The sequence below is a fragment of the Lynx canadensis genome, chromosome E1 (assembly GCF_007474595.2).
Source record: "Lynx canadensis isolate LIC74 chromosome E1, mLynCan4.pri.v2, whole genome shotgun sequence".
In the NCBI taxonomy this organism is placed as follows: Eukaryota; Metazoa; Chordata; class Mammalia; order Carnivora; family Felidae; genus Lynx; species Lynx canadensis.
Window position 1 is genome coordinate 44,525,651 of NC_044316.2, and position 18,244 is coordinate 44,543,894.

The 18,244-nt window shown below is 45.9% G+C and overlaps 1 protein-coding gene across 5 annotated transcripts in view; it reads left to right on the forward strand.

The window, feature by feature from the left end:
- TLK2 (tousled like kinase 2) overlaps positions 1-12,755 on the forward strand; it is a 115,877-nt gene extending 103,122 nt beyond the window's left edge. For 3 of the 5 annotated variants that reach the window (XM_032591222.1, XM_032591223.1, XM_030296262.1), the window contains 4 exons: positions 698-836; positions 5,052-5,163; positions 7,054-7,161; positions 10,009-12,755. In XM_032591222.1, the coding sequence (XP_032447113.1) occupies positions 698-836; positions 5,052-5,163; positions 7,054-7,161; positions 10,009-10,182 (533 nt within the window). In that variant the 3' untranslated portion in view covers positions 10,183-12,755. Of the gene's footprint in view, positions 1-697; positions 837-5,051; positions 5,164-7,053; positions 7,648-10,008 lie in introns of those variants that run through there. The other 2 variants (XM_030296258.2, XM_030296259.2) reach the window with 1 other exon arrangement.
- The last annotated feature ends 5,489 nt before the right edge of the window (positions 12,756-18,244 follow it).

Consider the following 18,244-nt stretch of genomic DNA (forward strand, 5'->3'; position numbering starts at 1 on the left):
AACCAGCTTTGGCTTGGGTGTTGGGAAGATGGTTCCCATTTACCTCCTGGTGGGCACAGTTGTTAACTCTGCTTTCCTCTACTGGTAGCTACGTATTAAATCTCACTATTCACTATTCTTTAATGTTCTAATACAATTCAAATGACAAAAAAAAGTCATTATAATGAAGTGGTTTTTAAAAGAACAGCTATTTGTGTTATTGGGTTTTCCAGCACTGAATTCAATACATTTTCCCATCATAGGAACTGTAGGTGGCACTGTGGTACTAGTTTTGATTCCCTTGTGTGGTTTTCTTTTGGGGTTTTTTTTTTTTTTTTCCCCCCGGTCCTGAAACTACTGTTCTAAACAGGGTGGTTTAGAGATTGTTACTGAAAGCTCAGATGAAACTTTCCCACCATTTTTGACCAGCTGTCCAAGTGATATTTTACTTTGGCGAGTTGCTATTTTTTTTCCACTGCTCATAGTGGTGGTTTTGGCACATCTAGCAGGTGATTCTTGGAAAATGGAAGTTTGCAGCCAGACACTGAGGACTCTCCTCTAGCATCCAGAGTCCAGATCATTTTATTCCACGAATTTAGATGTTTGCTATTACGTGCGAGAGTTTGAGTTCACTTGTCCCCTTCTTGTCTGTTTTACCTTGAACTTTTCTCTTAATTAGTAAGTCTCTTTTTATTCATGAAGATTTTCATCTTTTTAGGTAATATTCTTTTAGTAAATGGTACAGCATGTGGAGAGATAAAAATCACAGATTTTGGTCTTTCCAAGATCATGGATGATGATAGCTACAATTCAGTGGATGGCATGGAGCTAACATCACAAGGTGCTGGTACTTATTGGTAGGTATCTGGGAGATCTGCCAGGTTGGCTGGTGGAGATATGGCTGTGCTATACTGAAATGTTGGTAATTGATCATTAATATCTACATCCTGTCTTAGGCAAAATGCAGTAAACCAAAGTAGATTTTCCTCCCCAAATATCACTGCCTTTTCGGCCGTTTGACTCTCTGTATTTATATTAACTTGTCTTAATTTTTCTTTCCTTTCTTGAAAACCATTGAGAGAGATTATATATGGCCAGGTGTTGGAGTTGTGTGTTTCTTTAGAGCTGGCCCTATGGAGTAGGGAGAGAACGAGATTGCTCCTGTGTATTTAAAGAATGGCCCTAAATTTTTTTCAGTACAAATGTAGGTCTCTTGTTATGGGTTAATGGGATGAGGGATTCATTTCTAGAGTTGCCAACGGATGATGCCCTGTGAAGAACTAAGAAGTTGTAAAGATCAGTATGTAAAGTAACCCCAGCATCCCTTGAAATCTAAACAGGAAAAAAGTGAGCACAGTTTGCAAAGAAATTTATCCGTACCCATCAGCCGTGTTCTAAAATGTTTTGAGCCACATTTCTTCCCGTCTGTTGTCACTCGTCTCCCCACCACCACCCTACCCCAGCTAGCTCTACCTGCTTATTCCATGACCTCTTATTTCTGCCTGCTTTTGACAGCAGGAGCCATAAAAGATACCTACAGCCCAAACAACTCACTTTGTGATTGTAAAGTGTGTTAACAGAGCTTTCTTTTTCCTTCTGAGGTGGTAACAGAAAGCTGCCAATTGGACATTTGATTCCAAACTGAGGTTGGGGGCGGTGTAGAAGTCCCACATATATTAAACCCCAGGGTCAGTTGGTCAGATCACTTAACTTTGAGACTGGAGGGCCCTAGGCCTTAGCAGAATACTGACTGCCTGGGAATGAGGGCGTTGATTGGAAGCAGACAGAGAAGGGAGAGTATCGTTTACAGCCCACAGGATGAGCTTTATTCTCATCAGTCTGATCATACGTAAATTATGTATATTAGAGAATCCATCAAATCCTTAGAAAAGCATCATGTGCACAAAATTCCTACTCTTCATTGCTCCTTATTTTTTGTGGAGATGGTACCTATAGTGAAAATCAGTCCCTAAATTAAACCTTTGAGTTCCTGGGTTTAAAATAGAAGCTACATTTACAGTGTTTATTTACTATGGTGGTTATTGTGGGTTAGTGTTCCTGTCACTAAATGGCACAAAAATATCTGTTGTTGGAAATTCTGGAAACAGGTCTATACCTCTGCTATATAAATTCACTGAAACTTAGATTTTAGCTTTTTTGTTTGGTAACTTGTTCTTATAAAAAGTTAAGCCTTTTTGTGTTAAATTCATTTTCTCATTGCTACCTATTGCTGTATTTGCTGAGCTATAAAAATTCAGTGGTTGGAATTTAAATAATAATTATGTGATGTTTGGGATTTGCTTCAGAGTAATCTGTTGGTGGGGGGAGGGGTGTATATGAACAGAGATTGGCCCCATGTTGATAATTATTGAAGCTCAATGATGGTTACTTGGGGGTTCATTTTACTGTTCTTTCTACTTTAGATTATATTTGGAGATTATTTCCATAACAAAAAGAGAGGTAAAAAGGGGGCTACTGAGAAAACTTCATTCTGTGGGTTCCTCTGAGGGTTTAAAAAATCTCCATATTGGTAGTGCTAAGCATTGTCATAATCACACTCCTCATATATCATCCTCTTAGGTCCTAGAGGATCGATACAAACAGGGTGGGAAGACATAACAAATTCTAGGCAACGGTTTGCAGTATTTTGGTAGTTGCAGTGTTTGGTAAAATTCTTCTACATTGAATACTACTTTTTTAAAAAAAATATCTTATTCTTAAGTAATCTCTATACCCAGCATGGGGGCTCGAACTCATAATCGTGAGATCAGCGCATGCTCCACTGACTGAGCCAGCCAGGTGCCCTCAATACTACTTATAAATAAATGACCTATAGATTAGGCCCTGAGAATCCTGTTTCTGTAGGATGATTTTATTGTGACAGAATATGCAATTATGTTTTTATTTTTTATTTATTTATTTTTTTATATATTTTTAACGTTTATTTATTTTTGAGACAGAGAGAGACAGAGCATGAACAGGGGAGGGGCAGAGAGAGAGGGAGACACAGAATCTGAAACAGGCTCCAGGCTCTGAGCTGTCAGCACAGAGCCCGACGCGGGGCTCGAACCCACGGACTGTGAGATCATGACCTGAGCCGAAGTCGGTCGCTTAACCGACCGAGCCACCCAGGCGCCCCTGCAATTATGTTTTTAAACATAATTTCGTGCAATATCATAGAACCGTCCTCTACTCTCTCCCGAAGTCCTTGATAGGGAATTACAGTGCTTATTATTGTCAGTATTATTTGGGTGAAGAACTAGTTTATTTCTTCGTTTATACATGGGGAAACCGAGACCTAGAAAGTGACTTTTCCAGACTGATACTGTCAAGTGGCAGTCAACGTCTTTTTTTTTTTTTTTTTTAAATCAATGTCTTTTGTACTGTGAATATTTGGCTAAATTATTACTCATCATTTGGACAAATTCAACAACTTCTGTCCTTCTCTACCACCTCCACAAGAGTTATAAATACATTAAAATGATCATTTTGGAACCAAGGTTCTATTTGTTGTTTATGCAAGATCATATTTAAATTATGTATGTTAAAGAATCAAGAACCGTGAAAAGTCAGGTTCAGGGAGGTTTTAGTGACATTTGGAAGAGCTGTTCTTTTTATTCTTTTTCCTATATTCTTGTTACTTTGCTTTTTTCCCCACTTCATGAGTTCAGTGTGTGTTTTGGCTAACAGTTTTCATTGTGAAGTAATAATGTAGGTCAGTGGTCTTAATCATCCCCAAATGTCTGTTAAAAATAAATAAGAAACAAGAACATAAGACTAAACTTTTTTAAAAGAAAAGAAAAAAGCCCATCATGGAACATTTTCTTCCTCTCAGCTCTTGTGGCCCCCTTTGAGTTGTAAGTTTAGATTTTTATACCGGAAGCACAGCAGGGTCTAAAATAAAGAATTTTTCACAGAATTGATTTTGCCAGCATGAAATCTGCAGAAATCGATCTGTTATCTTCAGAATGCTGCCTTCCAGCTGTGCCATGGCTAAGACCCCAGGCAGTGAGTGGAAGCGTATTCGTTTGGTTTCCTAAATGCCAAGAGGCACTTACCTTCCACACCATACAATTTGGTGTGGTTGGCTGTGCAGCCAGTCTTTTTCCAAGCCAGGAGTGGGTGGGGAGGGAAGGAATTCAGATGAGGATTGACTTGTGCTAACTACTAGTTTGGTGGGCTTTTTCTCCCCTATTTGTTAGTCTTCAGGAAGCCCCTGATCACCCTTCAAGTGGGCAACACAAAATACCCTTTGATAACTTGGACTGTAGTATCACCATTTATTATATATTGTAGTTATTCCCAGTCCAGATTTTACAAAGAGAGCTACCTTACGAAGGCAGACAGCCCCTCCCCTCAGAGATTAATACTGGGTTCTGAATTCATTTGGACTTTTATTATTTTTTTTAAATGTTTGTTTATTTTAGAGTGAGAGCATGTGTGCAAGCAGGGGAGGGGCAAAGAGAGAGGGGGCAGAGGATCCAAAGCGGGCTCTGTGCTGACAGCAGAGAACCTTATGCGGGGCTCGAACCCATGAACTGCAAGATCACAACCTGAGCCAAAGTTGGACGCTCAACAGACTGAGCCACCCAGGCACCCCCCCCCCCCTCCTTTGGACTTCTAACATAGTTATTTTAGAGACAGTCTTCTTTCTCAGCCAACATGAAAGCAAACCCACACCGCTTCAAGTTCTGTTTTGATGTTTGTTGCTGCAGCTCTTATAAAAGGGAATGCACTTCTTTTGTGTTCCCCCTCCTTTTTGGAACTTGTTGAATGACACTCCTATCAGGCGCAACCCTGGGAAAAGATGCTGTGGTGGGTGAAACAGGGGCCAGGGGGAGATTATTTGCCTCTCTCGGTGAACTGAGAAATGTATTTTAAGGCTTTTAGGACATGCTGCCTCCTTAAGTTACAGTGTTTTCTCACGGACTTTCCCCAGCAAGGCCCAAGTCGCTTTTTCGTCTACATTTCAGTTAAAATTGAGATATTTTTATTTCCCACAAGGTCTTCTACTTTGCCTTTTTGTATATGTCCTAGATTTATACAGTCATTTTATTTTCCTTTTGTCCCAGGTATTTACCACCAGAGTGTTTTGTGGTTGGGAAAGAGCCACCAAAGATCTCAAATAAAGTTGATGTCTGGTCAGTGGGTGTGATCTTTTACCAGTGTCTTTATGGAAGGAAGGTAAGGAAGGTCGGATGTGGTGGCTTGATATCTGGCTTGGGTGGCACATGTATGCACTGGCATGGTGTCTGTTATTCTCTTGGAATTAATCGTTTGGTTATACAGAGCTTTTGGATGTGGTTTGAGGAAAACACAGACAACAATAACAGCTTTATGCATAAGCAGAACTTTTCAACAGAGTACCTAATGAATTTCACTGGGCTATTGAAAAACATACATTTTTACCGTTTTCAATTAGATCCAGGATCGGTTTTGATTCTGATAATACGTATAAGGAATTATATGACCTGGTTTATTTCAAATATACAGTTGTCCCAGGAGGCATTCTTCAGGGTCCCACGGACTGGAACTTGGAAAATCTACAGGGGTCTTCATTCCCAGCTACCCCAGTAGTTAAAGCTATTATTAATAAAAGCGTGGTTTCTATCTTCTGTACTGGGGAGATGTAGTGTTAGAAAATATTCACCATCTGTTACCTCTGGATCAAGGTGATAGGTCATTTGGACACATAATAACCTAGGTAGTGAACTGTACCTAATGAATTGTTCACATTTATGTTTTCCTTATGAGAATGCTCCCTTAGGGTAAACATACATACTAGCATACAGGGCACATATAGCCGTATTTTTGCTGTCAGTGTGTTATAAATAATCAAAATTTGTGGGTGGTTCCAACAGTGTAGGTTGTGAGTATAAGCCATTTGGGGGTTCTGCGACTCCCCTGGACTCTTAATACTTTTGTTACAATCCCTAGACCAAGCTCTTAATTTAGATTTCAGCTTCCTCTTTAACTTCTCCTTGGTTTCTTTTCTTGTCTTGTCTTGTCTTGTCTTGTCTTTTCTTTTCTTTTCAATTTATTTTTGAGAGAGAGAGAGAGAGACAGAGTGTGAGTGGGGGAGGGGCTGAGAGAGAGGGAGACACAGAATCTGAAGCAGGCTTCAGGCTCTGAACTATCAGCACAGAGCCTGACCTGGGGCTCGAACTCACAAGCCATGAGATTATGACCTGAGCTGAAGTTGGATGCTTAACTGACAGAGCCACCCAGGTGCCCCTTGGTCTTTGTTTCTGTATCTTACCCTTTGTAATATGGGGAAACTTCAGAGCCAGTAATGGTTAATTATATTATTATTATTATTATTATTATTAGGTTTTATTTTTAAGTAACCTCTACACCCAACGTTGGGCTCGAACTCATGGGCCCAACATCAAGAGTTGGGTGCTCCACTGACTGAGCCAGTCAGGCATCTCAAGTAGGAGTTAATTATTATTTATACTCTCTGATAATGAGGAAGTACTGCTGATAATGTTGGTAGAGGTTATGTAGAAAGAATTGTGATCTCTTAGTAGAAACATTGTAGAGATGACACTAAACTTGAACTTGTATTTTAAGGCTATTAGAAAATGGCACATTGGGGCACAGATGAAGCCGCTAAGTAACCCCAGCTTTTATTCCACGCGCCTGTTCTTATTCCGTCTCCTGTTTACTTCCTGTTCCATCTGTCTTTATCTGGGTCTTGGGTCTGCCAGTGGCACACATGTGTACTACTTAAGCCTACAGTTGTCACTCAGGGCAGAAGAGGTTGCCGGTTCCTCCTAGGATGGTTTTTGTTGTCAGCAAACCTCAACAGAGGTATTATCCTGTGGCAGACGCTGCTTCCAGTGCCAGCCCTGCCTTAACCTCCGTGCTGGACCGTGAGCTTGTTAGTACTTAAGCTCTGACCCTTTCCACCCCTTACCTATAAAAAGAGAGCGAGGAGACCATCTCCGAAGTTCTTTCTAGCAGTTCTCATCAAAGCAGATCTTCTCCTTTCCCTTCACTATGGTTTTGAATTGTGTTCTCTTTAATTTTAACCACAGGCCCACCTTTGTTTGTTTCGTTTTTATCTGATAGCCTTTTGGCCACAACCAGTCCCAGCAAGACATTCTACAAGAAAATACTATTCTTAAAGCTACTGAAGTGCAGTTCCCGCCAAAGCCAGTAGTAACACCTGAAGCAAAGGTAAGTTTTGACCTACTGGTCAGCAGGAAACAACTGCTGTTTTCTGGATTATCAGTACAAAATTCAAGAGTCATTAAAAGCCTTCTCCCCCTTCTAAATGTGTATTTTTTCAAACCCTTACCCTCTTCACCCGCTCTCCTACAACAGATACTTACCGAGTGCCTGTCGAGTACTAGACACTGTACTAAGTCATAGAGAGGGAATGGTGAGTGTGTAGCAATGAAGTACAGACAAGTTCCCTGCCTGCTAGGAGGTTCTGTTCCACCAGGTGAGACGAACAGTAACTAACAACGGTTCCATCTCAGATGGTGATAGAGATTGTGAAGAAAAAGAAAGGGAGGGTACAGGGGTGTGGGAGCAGGAAGTGATGTTTTTGAGCAGTCTTGAATAATGTGATGGTGGGAGCCCTGTGTAGATTTGGGAGAAGATTTTTTTTTTTTTTTTTTTTTAAGTTTATTTATTTTGAGAGAGCAGAGGAGGGGCAGAGAGAGAGGGAGAGAGAGAATGCCAGGCAGGCTCCATGCTGTCAGCAGAGAGCCCCACGCAGGGCTCGAACTCATGAACCCTGAGATCATGACCCGAGCTGAAGCCAAGAGTCAGACACTCAACCGACTGAGCCACCTAGGCACCCCTAAGTTTGTTCATTTTTGAGAGAGAGCACACGAGTGCGAGCAGGAGAGGTGCAGAGACAGGGAGAGAGAATCCCAAGCAGGCTCCTTGCTGTCAGTGCACAGTCCCAGCTCGGGCTCAGTTCCACGAATTGTGAGATCATGCCCTGAGCCAGAATCAAGAGTGGGTCGCTTAACCGACTGAGCCACCCAGGTGCCCGGGGAGAAGAATATTTTAGGCAGAGAAGCGCACGAAGCTCAGATGTGAGGACAAGCTCAGCAGATCCATAGAACAGGCAGAACAGAGGGGAGTATGGTAGGCAGGGCAGAGGATGCAGGAGGAACAGAGGAGAGTGTGGTAGGCAGGGCAGAGGATGCAGGAGGAACAGAGGAGAGTGTGGTAGGCAGGGCAGAGGCTGCAGGGCAGATTGTAGACCGAGATGGGAGAGATGGGAAGCATAGGAAGGTTTTACTCAAGGCAGCCGTGTGATCTGATGGCTGTTTCAAAAGCCTGCCCTGGAGGCTGTGTAGAAAGAAAGTTCAAGGTGGGAGTTTGACCAGTATTGTATCCAACCCAAAGTAACCCATTTAACTCAAGTTACCGTGTCACATATCTCACTAAGAAGGGTCGTTCTTAAAGGCCAAGGATTATTAAGTTTATTTCTGTGAATGCATTTTTATCTTCCAAATACTTTAATCAGGCAGCTACCTACAGGTGTTTTTTATTTTGGAAAACCAGGATTGTTGTTATACTTATGTGTTTTATTAATTAAACATGGGAAAAAAATAACACATTTCGTGTTTTAGGTTGTTTTTTTTTTTTTAAGTAGGCTCTACACCCAGTGCCAAGCCCAACACCGGGCTTGAACTCAACGACCCTGAGATCTGAGCTGAGATCAAGCGTCGGATGCTTAACCGACTGAGCCACCCAGGCGTCCCTGGATTTTTTTTTTAAATAGACTTTGTTAGACTTTATTTTTTAAAGCAGTTTTAGATTCATAGCAACACTGAGCAGAAAGTAGAGAATTCCCATGTACTTCTGTCCCCACACATGCACAACTTTCCTCACTGTCAGCATTGTGCACCAGAATGAGACATTTGTTACCCTCGATGGACCCTACATTGGGACATTATGATCACCTGAATGTAAAGTATGATCTTTGGGTGATAATGACATTTTAGATTTTTAAAAGTCCAATTCCTGTATTTAAAATAATTGCATTACGAGACTTTGATTAAAATGGTCTGGTTAAAAAATAGGAAAAGATAAACCATCTGTTTAAGGGCCTCTGTGATACAAATTATAGAAACTGATCCTGTGTAGCCATTCATACCTAGCACAAAGGAAGCTTCCATGTTGGTAGTAAATTAGGATTCTTTTTTTTTTTTTTTTAAGTTTATTCTGAGAGAATGAGCTAGTGCAGATAAGCGGTGGCGGGGGGGTGGGGGGCGGGGGGGGGGCGGCAGCGCAGAGAGAAGGAGAAAGAGAGCATGGAGGCTGATGTGGGGCTTGAACTCAGGAACCACAAGATCATGACCTGAGCTGAAATCAAGAGTCGATGCCCAACCGGGCCACCCAGGCGCCACTAAATTAGGATTCTGAATGAAACCCCACTCATAGCATGATTCTCTGTCTGCAGAGCTCTTGGGGAAACAAGTCCTGTTCAGGTTTTCTTTAGTACTTAGGTATGTGCCTCATCATTTGCTTGATCACCTTTTACGGAAGAATGTGATACACAAGGCAAGCATTTACCAATCTGTGACACGTTGTAGTGTTAGTGTTGGTCTCCTCACCCTGCACGTGGCGATGGTTTGTCATTACAATTTTTACTTCCTCAGGATGTGGCGAGTTCACATGAGGCCGTGATTTGTACACGCAGGACCATTAGGTTAGATGTGCCTGTGTAAACCGTCCAAGGCAGAGAGATTTTTGCGTTGGTCTTTGTGCTTCGGGGGCAGAGGTCTCTAGAGGCCAGGTCATGCCCCATTCCCACTCAGGAATGGCTCAGGTGCCTCTGTAAGGAAGGAGCCCGTGGTCACAGAGAGGTGCTGCTGCCCATGTGTCTCCTTGCCTGGTCCTCTCCGGGCGTGATTTCTGGGAAAGGCCCCGAGCCCCTTCTCTTTATAGAGGGTGTTTGCTCTGGGCCTGGGCCCTGGCAGCTGCCACAGAGCCTCAGGGTTCTCTCTGGGAGCAGCAGGATTATCTGCCTCAGGCTTCTTCAAGAAACTTTCCTTTCAGGCGTTTATTCGACGATGCTTGGCCTACCGAAAGGAGGACCGCATCGATGTCCAGCAGCTGGCCTGTGACCCCTACTTGCTGCCTCACATCCGAAAGTCGGTCTCCACGAGTAGCCCTGCTGGAGCTGCTATTGCATCGACCTCGGGGGCGTCCAATAACAGTTCTTCGAATTGAGACCCACTCCTAGGCTGCAAACTGTTCAGCACACACAGAGTGGACAAATGGCATTCAGCAGCGGGTTTGGAACATAGCGAATCCGAATGGATCTCATGAAACCTGTACCAGGTGCTTTTATTTTCTTGCTTTTTTCCCATCCATAGAGCATGACAGCATCGATTCTCATTGAGGAGAAGCCTTGGGCAGCTCTGGCCAGGCCTCGTAGGAAAAGGCCCCGCCCGAGGTTCCGGCGTCAACGGCCACTACGTGTGGCTGCTCTGAGTGAGGAAAAAATGAAAAAGAAAAACTGGTTCCATGTACTGTGAACTTGAAAACATGCAGACTCAGGGGGGTCCCTGATGCAGTGCTTCAGATGAAGAATGTGGACTTGAAAATACAGACTGGGCTAGTCCAGTGTCTATATTTAAACTTGTTCTTTTCTTTTAATAAAGTTTAGGTAACATCTCCTGAAAAGCTTGTAGCACAAAGGCTCAGCTGGGGATGGTGTTTGACTTCGGAGGAAAAAAAGTTGCTATTGCCCGTTAAAGGCACTAGAGTTAGTGTTTTATCCCTAAATAATTTCAATTTTTAAAAACATGCAGCTTCCCTCCCCCCTTTTTTATTTTTGAAAGAATACATTTGGTCCTAAAGTGAAACCCGTATTAGCAAGTACGTGGCAATGTTCATTCCAGTCAGATGCAGCTTTCTCCTCCGTCTGGTCTCCTGTTTGCAATTGCTTCCCTCATCTCAGTAGGGAAAACGTCGAGTGGCAGGACTGAGATGTGTGGGGCTTTGCCATTGGACAAAGAACGAGGTTAGAAGCCCGCAGCTTGGAGTCTCTAGGTTTTCAACTATTTCTTCACAATTTGAACACTTGACGGTTGTCCCTTTTAATTTATTTGAAGTGCTATTTTTTTAAATAAAGGTTCATCTGTCCATGCAGTCCTCTTGAATTCTCTGAATGTAGTAACTATCAAAAAACTGTTCCAGAGGTAGGCAGAAAATGGGCCAGGGAGCCAAATGCTCCAGGGATCAGGAGGTCCTACCTGCGGTCTCTGTGTGCTTGCTAAATGGTGTAACTTTCTTGTTGACCACGATATTAAAACTTGATCAGCTCATGAGCTTTCCTCTGTTAGATCTTTTGGCAGGAAACAACCTCCAAGCCTCTAAATTTTGTGGGTGTGCGCTGATGTGTGTGTCTGTGTGTGCATGTGCACACACGCTTTGTCTAACTCACCTTAATAGATTGATCAAGTGGAATTAAAAAAATAATTGCAGGGAGATAGGCATTTTGAATATGAACATTCTTTTGGAGCTCTTGTTTTTTTGTTTTGTTTTGTTTTGTTTTTTTACATTCGGTCGTTTCTGAGATGTGTGATCAGCTGAAGACAGAGCTGAAACGGGAGATGTGCGGCCCCACGTGCCCTTGAAACAGCACAGCACTCGACAGTAGGGAGGGGAGGAGGCCAGAGCCTGAGCATGTGGTAGCCAGCTTGGAATGTTACTGACATATGTGGCAAGAGGGCTCAGCCAGAAATATTTAAAGATGCAGCATTCAGGCATGCGAGTTCCCTGGGCAGGGGGAGGGCAGTCAGGAAGGGCAGAGAGCTCTCAGATAACTGTAGTCTGTCTTTCACGTGTGAAAAATGTCACTGGTGACACTTGCGCTGGGACCTTTGTTGGTTTTGTGGACCTGCTCTGCCCCAGTCTCCCCAGTACCGGGAGATCTTAGGGGAAGAGGGGGTAATCCCAGTTGGAGAGATGTTTGTGGGTAGATATGGTCTGCGGAACTCTGAACGGAAGGAAGTCGGTCCAGGAGTCCTCGGTGCCCCCAGCTTTCCATTTTATCATCGCAAGTGTCTATGCACGGGTTGTACACATGATCTATGTCTGTGTGTGTTTGTGTAGTACCTTTTTTTAACCATTACTTTCAAGCTGTTAAGCAGAGAGTCCCTACAGGGTCTCGGGTTGAGCACGACCCTGAAAACCCTGAGAGGATGGTGTCTGCATATGTGAAGAGACGGAGGAGGCGAGACTTACTCAGCATTATTACGTTCTCTTCCTTGTTTTCTTCTCGTGCAGTGATCTTGCGAGACCTTTTTTTTCTTAAGGTTGAAAGAATGCCGCTTCTTTGAGCCGTCCCTCTAACTTCCCGCCGCCTTCTCCCCATGTGCTTGGTTAGAAGTGAAGCTTCAGGACTTTATCTGTCCATCTGCCTTTTCTCCCCTCGCCCTGTCTCCTCGCTTCCCTCGGGTCTGGGGCCTGGTTGGAGCTGACGGGGCTCGCTTGAGTCTGGGCAAGGCCTCTTTCCACTGCATGGACTAGCCCCGGAGAACATGCGGAACGCTTTTTCTAGACTTTTAAGTAGCCAGTGAAATCACGAAGTGGGGTTCTTCCATGACATATTTTGTTAATATGGGTTTCACTTTTTTCAAGGATGATCCCTTATTGCCACAACTGATTTACTTTAAACAATGACAAAAAAAAAAAATGTGTATTAATTTGTAATTAAATCCAGTCAGACTGTTTTGGACTTTCCCAACTTGGGGGGTGGGGTGGGGAGGATATTAAAATAAGTTTCAAGAAGTGAATCTCCCAGCCTCTTGATTTTGCTCTAGTTCTTAGCTTCAAACAGGGCTCTTAGCATTTAGGGGGCGGGTAGGTAGGGGAGTCCTGCAGCTGACCGAGTCCCAGTGGACATCGCAGGCATGATGGCCATGTGTCGATTTGTAGAGCACCTTTCATACCTCCAGTGTGCCAGCAACTAATGCTTGTTGGTGGGGATACAGCAGTGAACAGGATAGGGAAAGCCCACAGCCATCGGCTTGCAACCCAGGGGTGAAGGCTCTGGGCCCAGGAAGGGAAGGGATACAGGGCTCTGATGGGAATGAATCCGGCTCCAACTTAACCATCAGGAGATGGGCAGCTTTACATGGAGACTCGCTGCTGAGAGCGGTATGTACCCCACTTGTGTGGCCGACCCACACACACCTGCTATCCTCTGCCTTTCCCCCAGTGCTGTGAGGACAGGTTTTCCTCCAGGTGAGAAGATGAGCAGTCAAGGAGCTCTTGGTTTCCTCATTTAGAAAAAAACTCTCTTTAAACACAGTCATCTCCTAGAATGCTAGAGCTAGAAGAATCTTCAGGTCCAGCTCCTCGCTTCTAAGAAGGCGACATTTACAACTAGCCTGACCCACCTTGGGGAGTTCTGCTTTCTGAGAATCTCTACCCCTCCCCCCTCCCACTTACTCATCATTCTACTTGCCCAAGCTAGCTCAGTCTGTAATTAAAATCAGCCCCGGGGTAAGTGGGGGAGAGACGTGGTACACACACTAGTTGAGGTATGGAAAATCTCTGCTTCCTAAAATTAGCTGTTCTCTTTTTATTTCTTAAGGCAGAATCACCTAGAAGTTAAGATTGTGGGCTTTACAAGTAGGTCTGGTTCAGATCCTACCTCTGTAAGCTTCAGGGATAGCTCCTTGCATGGTTGTCAAGAATAGAAATAGGGTATGTAAAGCACTTGGCACGCAAGAGGGGAGTAAAAAATGTGGTTTACAGACGGATCACAAGATCAGTGAGTAAGATTGCTGAGACTGAAACCCCCAAGTTTGCTGGTGAAGAGTCAGAGCCTTTCTACTTGCCAGGTGGTCAGGAGGTCCTTTTGCCTTGGGTAAGTGATGCACACCTTAGGCTTGAGATTCCCTGCAAACCTTTATAGGTTTATTCAACAGTCTCTTATTACCCTGGGTCCAAGACTGCTCTGGCTGAATCTGGGAGGAATGGCTAAGAGGCCAGTGTGGTTCCCAGGCCGGCAGCATCCGCATCACCTGAAACCTGTTAGATATTCACATTCTCAGCACTTCCCCGCCCCCAGTCTGCCTCCCAGATGGCTGGAGCACTGAGGGTCACAAGTCCTCCTGACTTCCTATCAGCTGCAGCAACAAGGATGGGGCAGTTGGAGAGGGTGGCTGTCAGGCTTTGTCTAAAACTCACCCGGCTGGAAGACAGAGATGACTGTTTTATTTTCTGTGTTAGAGATGAAAATCTATCTCCTGCTCTGGGCTGTTCTATATGTTCATGCATATATACTCCGTTATGGGGAGCCCCAGGAGTGGCCAGACAACACATCTCTTATACTGGTGCCTTGGTACCTAACATACTATTCAGGAATCATTCACTCCTTTGGGCAAAGCTTCTCATCCTTGGTCTTCTCTTAAAACATATAACAACTCACCGGTACTTTATCGTGAATTAACTTAGCATTTTTTTCCTTTACCCGTGGGGTCCAGGGCTGCAGGAAAGAGCTGCGACCTGGGTCAGACCTGGATGGGCCCATGAATCCAGCCCGGCACTCTGGATCAGGAGTGAGGAGAGCCTGGGACTGCAGCTCTTTGGATGGAGTGAGGGTGGAGGAAGCAGAGAGTTTGCAGGGAGAAGAGGGTTAAGGAGAGAGTGGTTAGGGACTCTGGCTGCTGCGGGGCTCTGCGGGTGGGTTGGGGGAACCTGCCAGAGGGAAGTAGTGGGACCTGCTAGGGGCAGGAAATACAAGAGACCCATTGTGCTGGGGTTGCTCAGCAGGGGCCCGAGACAGGCTGGAGTCAGCAAAAGGGTGTGTGTGTGGCACTGGACAGGAGACCCCCACTGTGGGTAGCAAGGGGTCAGACAGCAGCTGGCAGGCTGACTCGGCCCCACCCACCTCGGGCCTGTGGGTTCGGGCCTCCCTGTCTTGAGGGAAGTGCCTGGCTGGAGAAGGAGGGTAACCTTTGCCCTCAGTAGCCTCCAGGCACCTGCAGCTGTGGGGCGCAGTGGGCAGTATCAGCAAGGGGAAGGGGCTCTAGCACTGGTGCCGTGTAGGGAAGTTTCAGCTGTGTTGCTTCACAGCCCAGGGGTAGACAAGGTTGGAGTATCTCGCTGATTTTGCAGATGAGGAAACGGAGTCCCAGAGATTTGGTGACTGGTCGAGCAGGATTGAATGGGGAGGGACTACAAGCCTGAAAATTTGGGGGGGGTGGAGTCTCTGAGTGCCATCCTTGGGCAGACCGCTGTGGGTGAAGGCTGTACCTCGGTTCCCAGCTGGAAGCTATCTTGCCCTAACCTAGGGTTCCACTCTCCCACACTCCGTCACGGCCAGTCTTAGAAGTCTAGCTGGAGGCCCAGCTGGCCTGAGCACCAGCTCTCTCTCTATAGTCCTAGGCCAGAACTGAACTGAGGTGGGGAAGCTGGGGGCATGGCTTCACAGAACATGTGTTCTTCAGGTTCCTGCGTATTCTGATCATGTCATCTATAGATGAGGAAATAGAAAATCCTGCCCCACACCCCAGCCCTGGCCAACTGCTGTCTTCCTGTCCCTCGGTGTCCTAATGGACCGGCAGTAATGGCCCCCTCTGCCTTGGCACCTCCCAAGTTGCTGTCAGGCTTGGAGTGGGAGATGTGTTGTTTTTGGCAACTGAAAAGGTAAAAGTCAAAGGGTGTTGCTAGATGCCGGCTCTATGTCACAGGGGCCCCTAGAGAGAGGTTTGCAGGATGTAGAAGCTCCCCCAGTGAAGGCCTTGGCCTGTTCTAAAAGGAACCTGTTCTAGAGCCAGACCTGAGCCCTTCAGCCTGGCTCCATGCCCTGAGAAAAGGGCATGCCACTGGGAAGCATGAACAAGAAGGCCTTCCCTACAAATTTATTTTAGGAGTCTTTATACCTACAGACTCTTAAAGAACTCTTTCCGTCTTTATACCCACAAACTCTTTTCAGAACACTGTTCACAATGTTAACGCTAACCCTGCTCCTCGTCCCACATTAGCTAGACACAACTGTATCCAGAACCAACAGGAGAGCCCAGAGTGTGGACTAGACTCAGGTCACAACTCTAAACTTGTTGCGTGTGCAGGCCCAGTGCTCACACTCTGAGCTACAGTTGCCAGTTCTATAAGCTTCCAGCATCTACTCGAAACAGTTTATAATATGCTGGGTTAAGCTCTGTGGGAGGTAAAAAGGTACATCAGACTCAGCTCCTGCTTTAAGGAAGGTTATAATTTAGAAGCTAAATGCAATAAAGATGGGAGCCAGTAAATTCTTTAAGAGCAAGATGGGGTCCCTGAGGAGTGGGAACATGAAGCTGAGATGGGGGCTCTGAAACCTGGCAGAATTCAAGAGAATGAGAAGGGGTGGGTGTTGTTGCAAAGGGTCCTTCACACTTTCTGTGCTCTTCCCATATAGCATGTTTGCCCCTCCAACTCCCCCCCCCCCCCCCCCCCCCCGCCAATACTCCCACATACCTCCAGGCCTTTGCAAATGCTGTTCACCTGCCTTGGCTGTCTGACCTCTCTGAAAATTTGGCTCTGGCATCACCTGCGGCCAGCCTGCCCGTGTCTGGACTCTCACATAGCCTTATACACCTTTCCCTGAATTCTTGCCTTGCTATGTGTATGTGCTCATTTGGCACCAGGAGAACTGAGCCCTCGGTAAGCCTAGGGACTGCTTAGAAGGATGAAGTAGTTAGGGAGGGGCCCAGGACTGTACCAGTGGTGGTGGGGGGGGGGACCTCAGATAGGAGACAGAGGAGGAAGTTGGGGCCGGTCAGGGAGTGAGCAGATAGGAACTGGGCAGGGCCAGCCAGGGAGCTGAAGTAGCTGGTTCCAGGTCCTCAACAGCAATATTAAAAAAAAAAAAAAAAAAATTACACTCTATGCCTAACATGGGACTCAAACCCACGACCCTGAGATCAAGAGTTGCATGTTCCACTTACTGAGCCAGCCAGGTGCCCCAAATATTTAAAAATTAAAAAAAAAAATGTTTTTTAATGTTTATTTTTGAGAGAGAGAGAGTCAGAGAGAGGGAGATACAGAATCCAAAGCAGGCTCCAGGCTCTGAGCTGTCAGCACAGAGCTCGACTCGGGGCTCAAACTCACAAACTGTGAGATCATGACCTGGGCAGAAGTTGGCCACTTAACTGACTGAGTCACCCAGGCGCCCCCACACCCCCCAATATTTTTAAAAAATTTGATGGACCCACAGTAAAAAGCACTTAACATCTCAACCCAATACATATTTCACAGAACAGAATTTAGCTCAACATGCAATATACTCTGATATTTACTGTTTTCTTTTTTTTAAATGTTGGTTACCACCTGCTGGGGCCCCGACAGGTCCACTTACTGCTGTGTCACTCAGGACTCTGGAAGGTCTGGCTAGCCTCTCGGAGCTGGGGTGGGATGGTGGGCCAGCTGGATGCAGCTGCCTGGCTCCTGTTCTCATCAGGGGCTCTATTCCAGCAAGGGTCTAGGATGGGTCAGGGGAGGTTCTGTGTCTGCAAAACCACCTCCTGCATGTTTTGCCTCCAGGCCAGAATCCGCAAGAGTCCCAGGAGGCTGTTGGCTAAGACTGGGCCCAGCCTTGCTTCGGAAGGTCAAGTACTGAGACTAGAGTAAACCTCCTGCCTGTCTGTCCTCCCTGAGTTGGGCAGAGGGAGGCAAGGACCAGGGAACCGCATCAGATGACCTCCTGAAGAGGCAGGTGCAGAAGCAGCCAGCCTAGCCAGTGCTGTGGACCAGGGTGGGCCTTGACTCCTGCCTCAGCCCTACCCTCGGTGCAAGGACAGGCTCAGAGGAGCTGCAGCTCCTGGTTGGGAGAGGCCCCTGAGAGCAGACAGGATGATGTGGCATTTTTCTTCCCCTAAGCCCTGGTACCAGCTGGGTAGGGCCGTAGAGGGTTCTGGAAACTACATCCCATCCAACTGCAGCTGGTTCTTCAGCTCAGCTCTGCCATCCCCACTTTGGCACCTCAGGCCAAGCTCTGCTCCTCTCTGAAGCCCCACTGGCCAGCTTGCTCCTGACCTGCTAAAGCCTTCCAAATAGAGACAGGAGGCAGTGAGGATCCTGGAGACGATGGATTTGTGGCCTCTGCTGCAGCCTGCGACCTGGGCTCTGCTTGGCCCACCTGCTCTGAACTTAACTCCAAGGCCCTGACGACTTCTGAAGGCCTGTCATGGGGACTCGTTCAACTGGGGGTCCACATCTCCTGGGGAGGGAGTCTTCACGGCTTGCCTCCTTGGAGGGGTTGTGAAGTGATCATCTCCTACCCCTAGGGTTT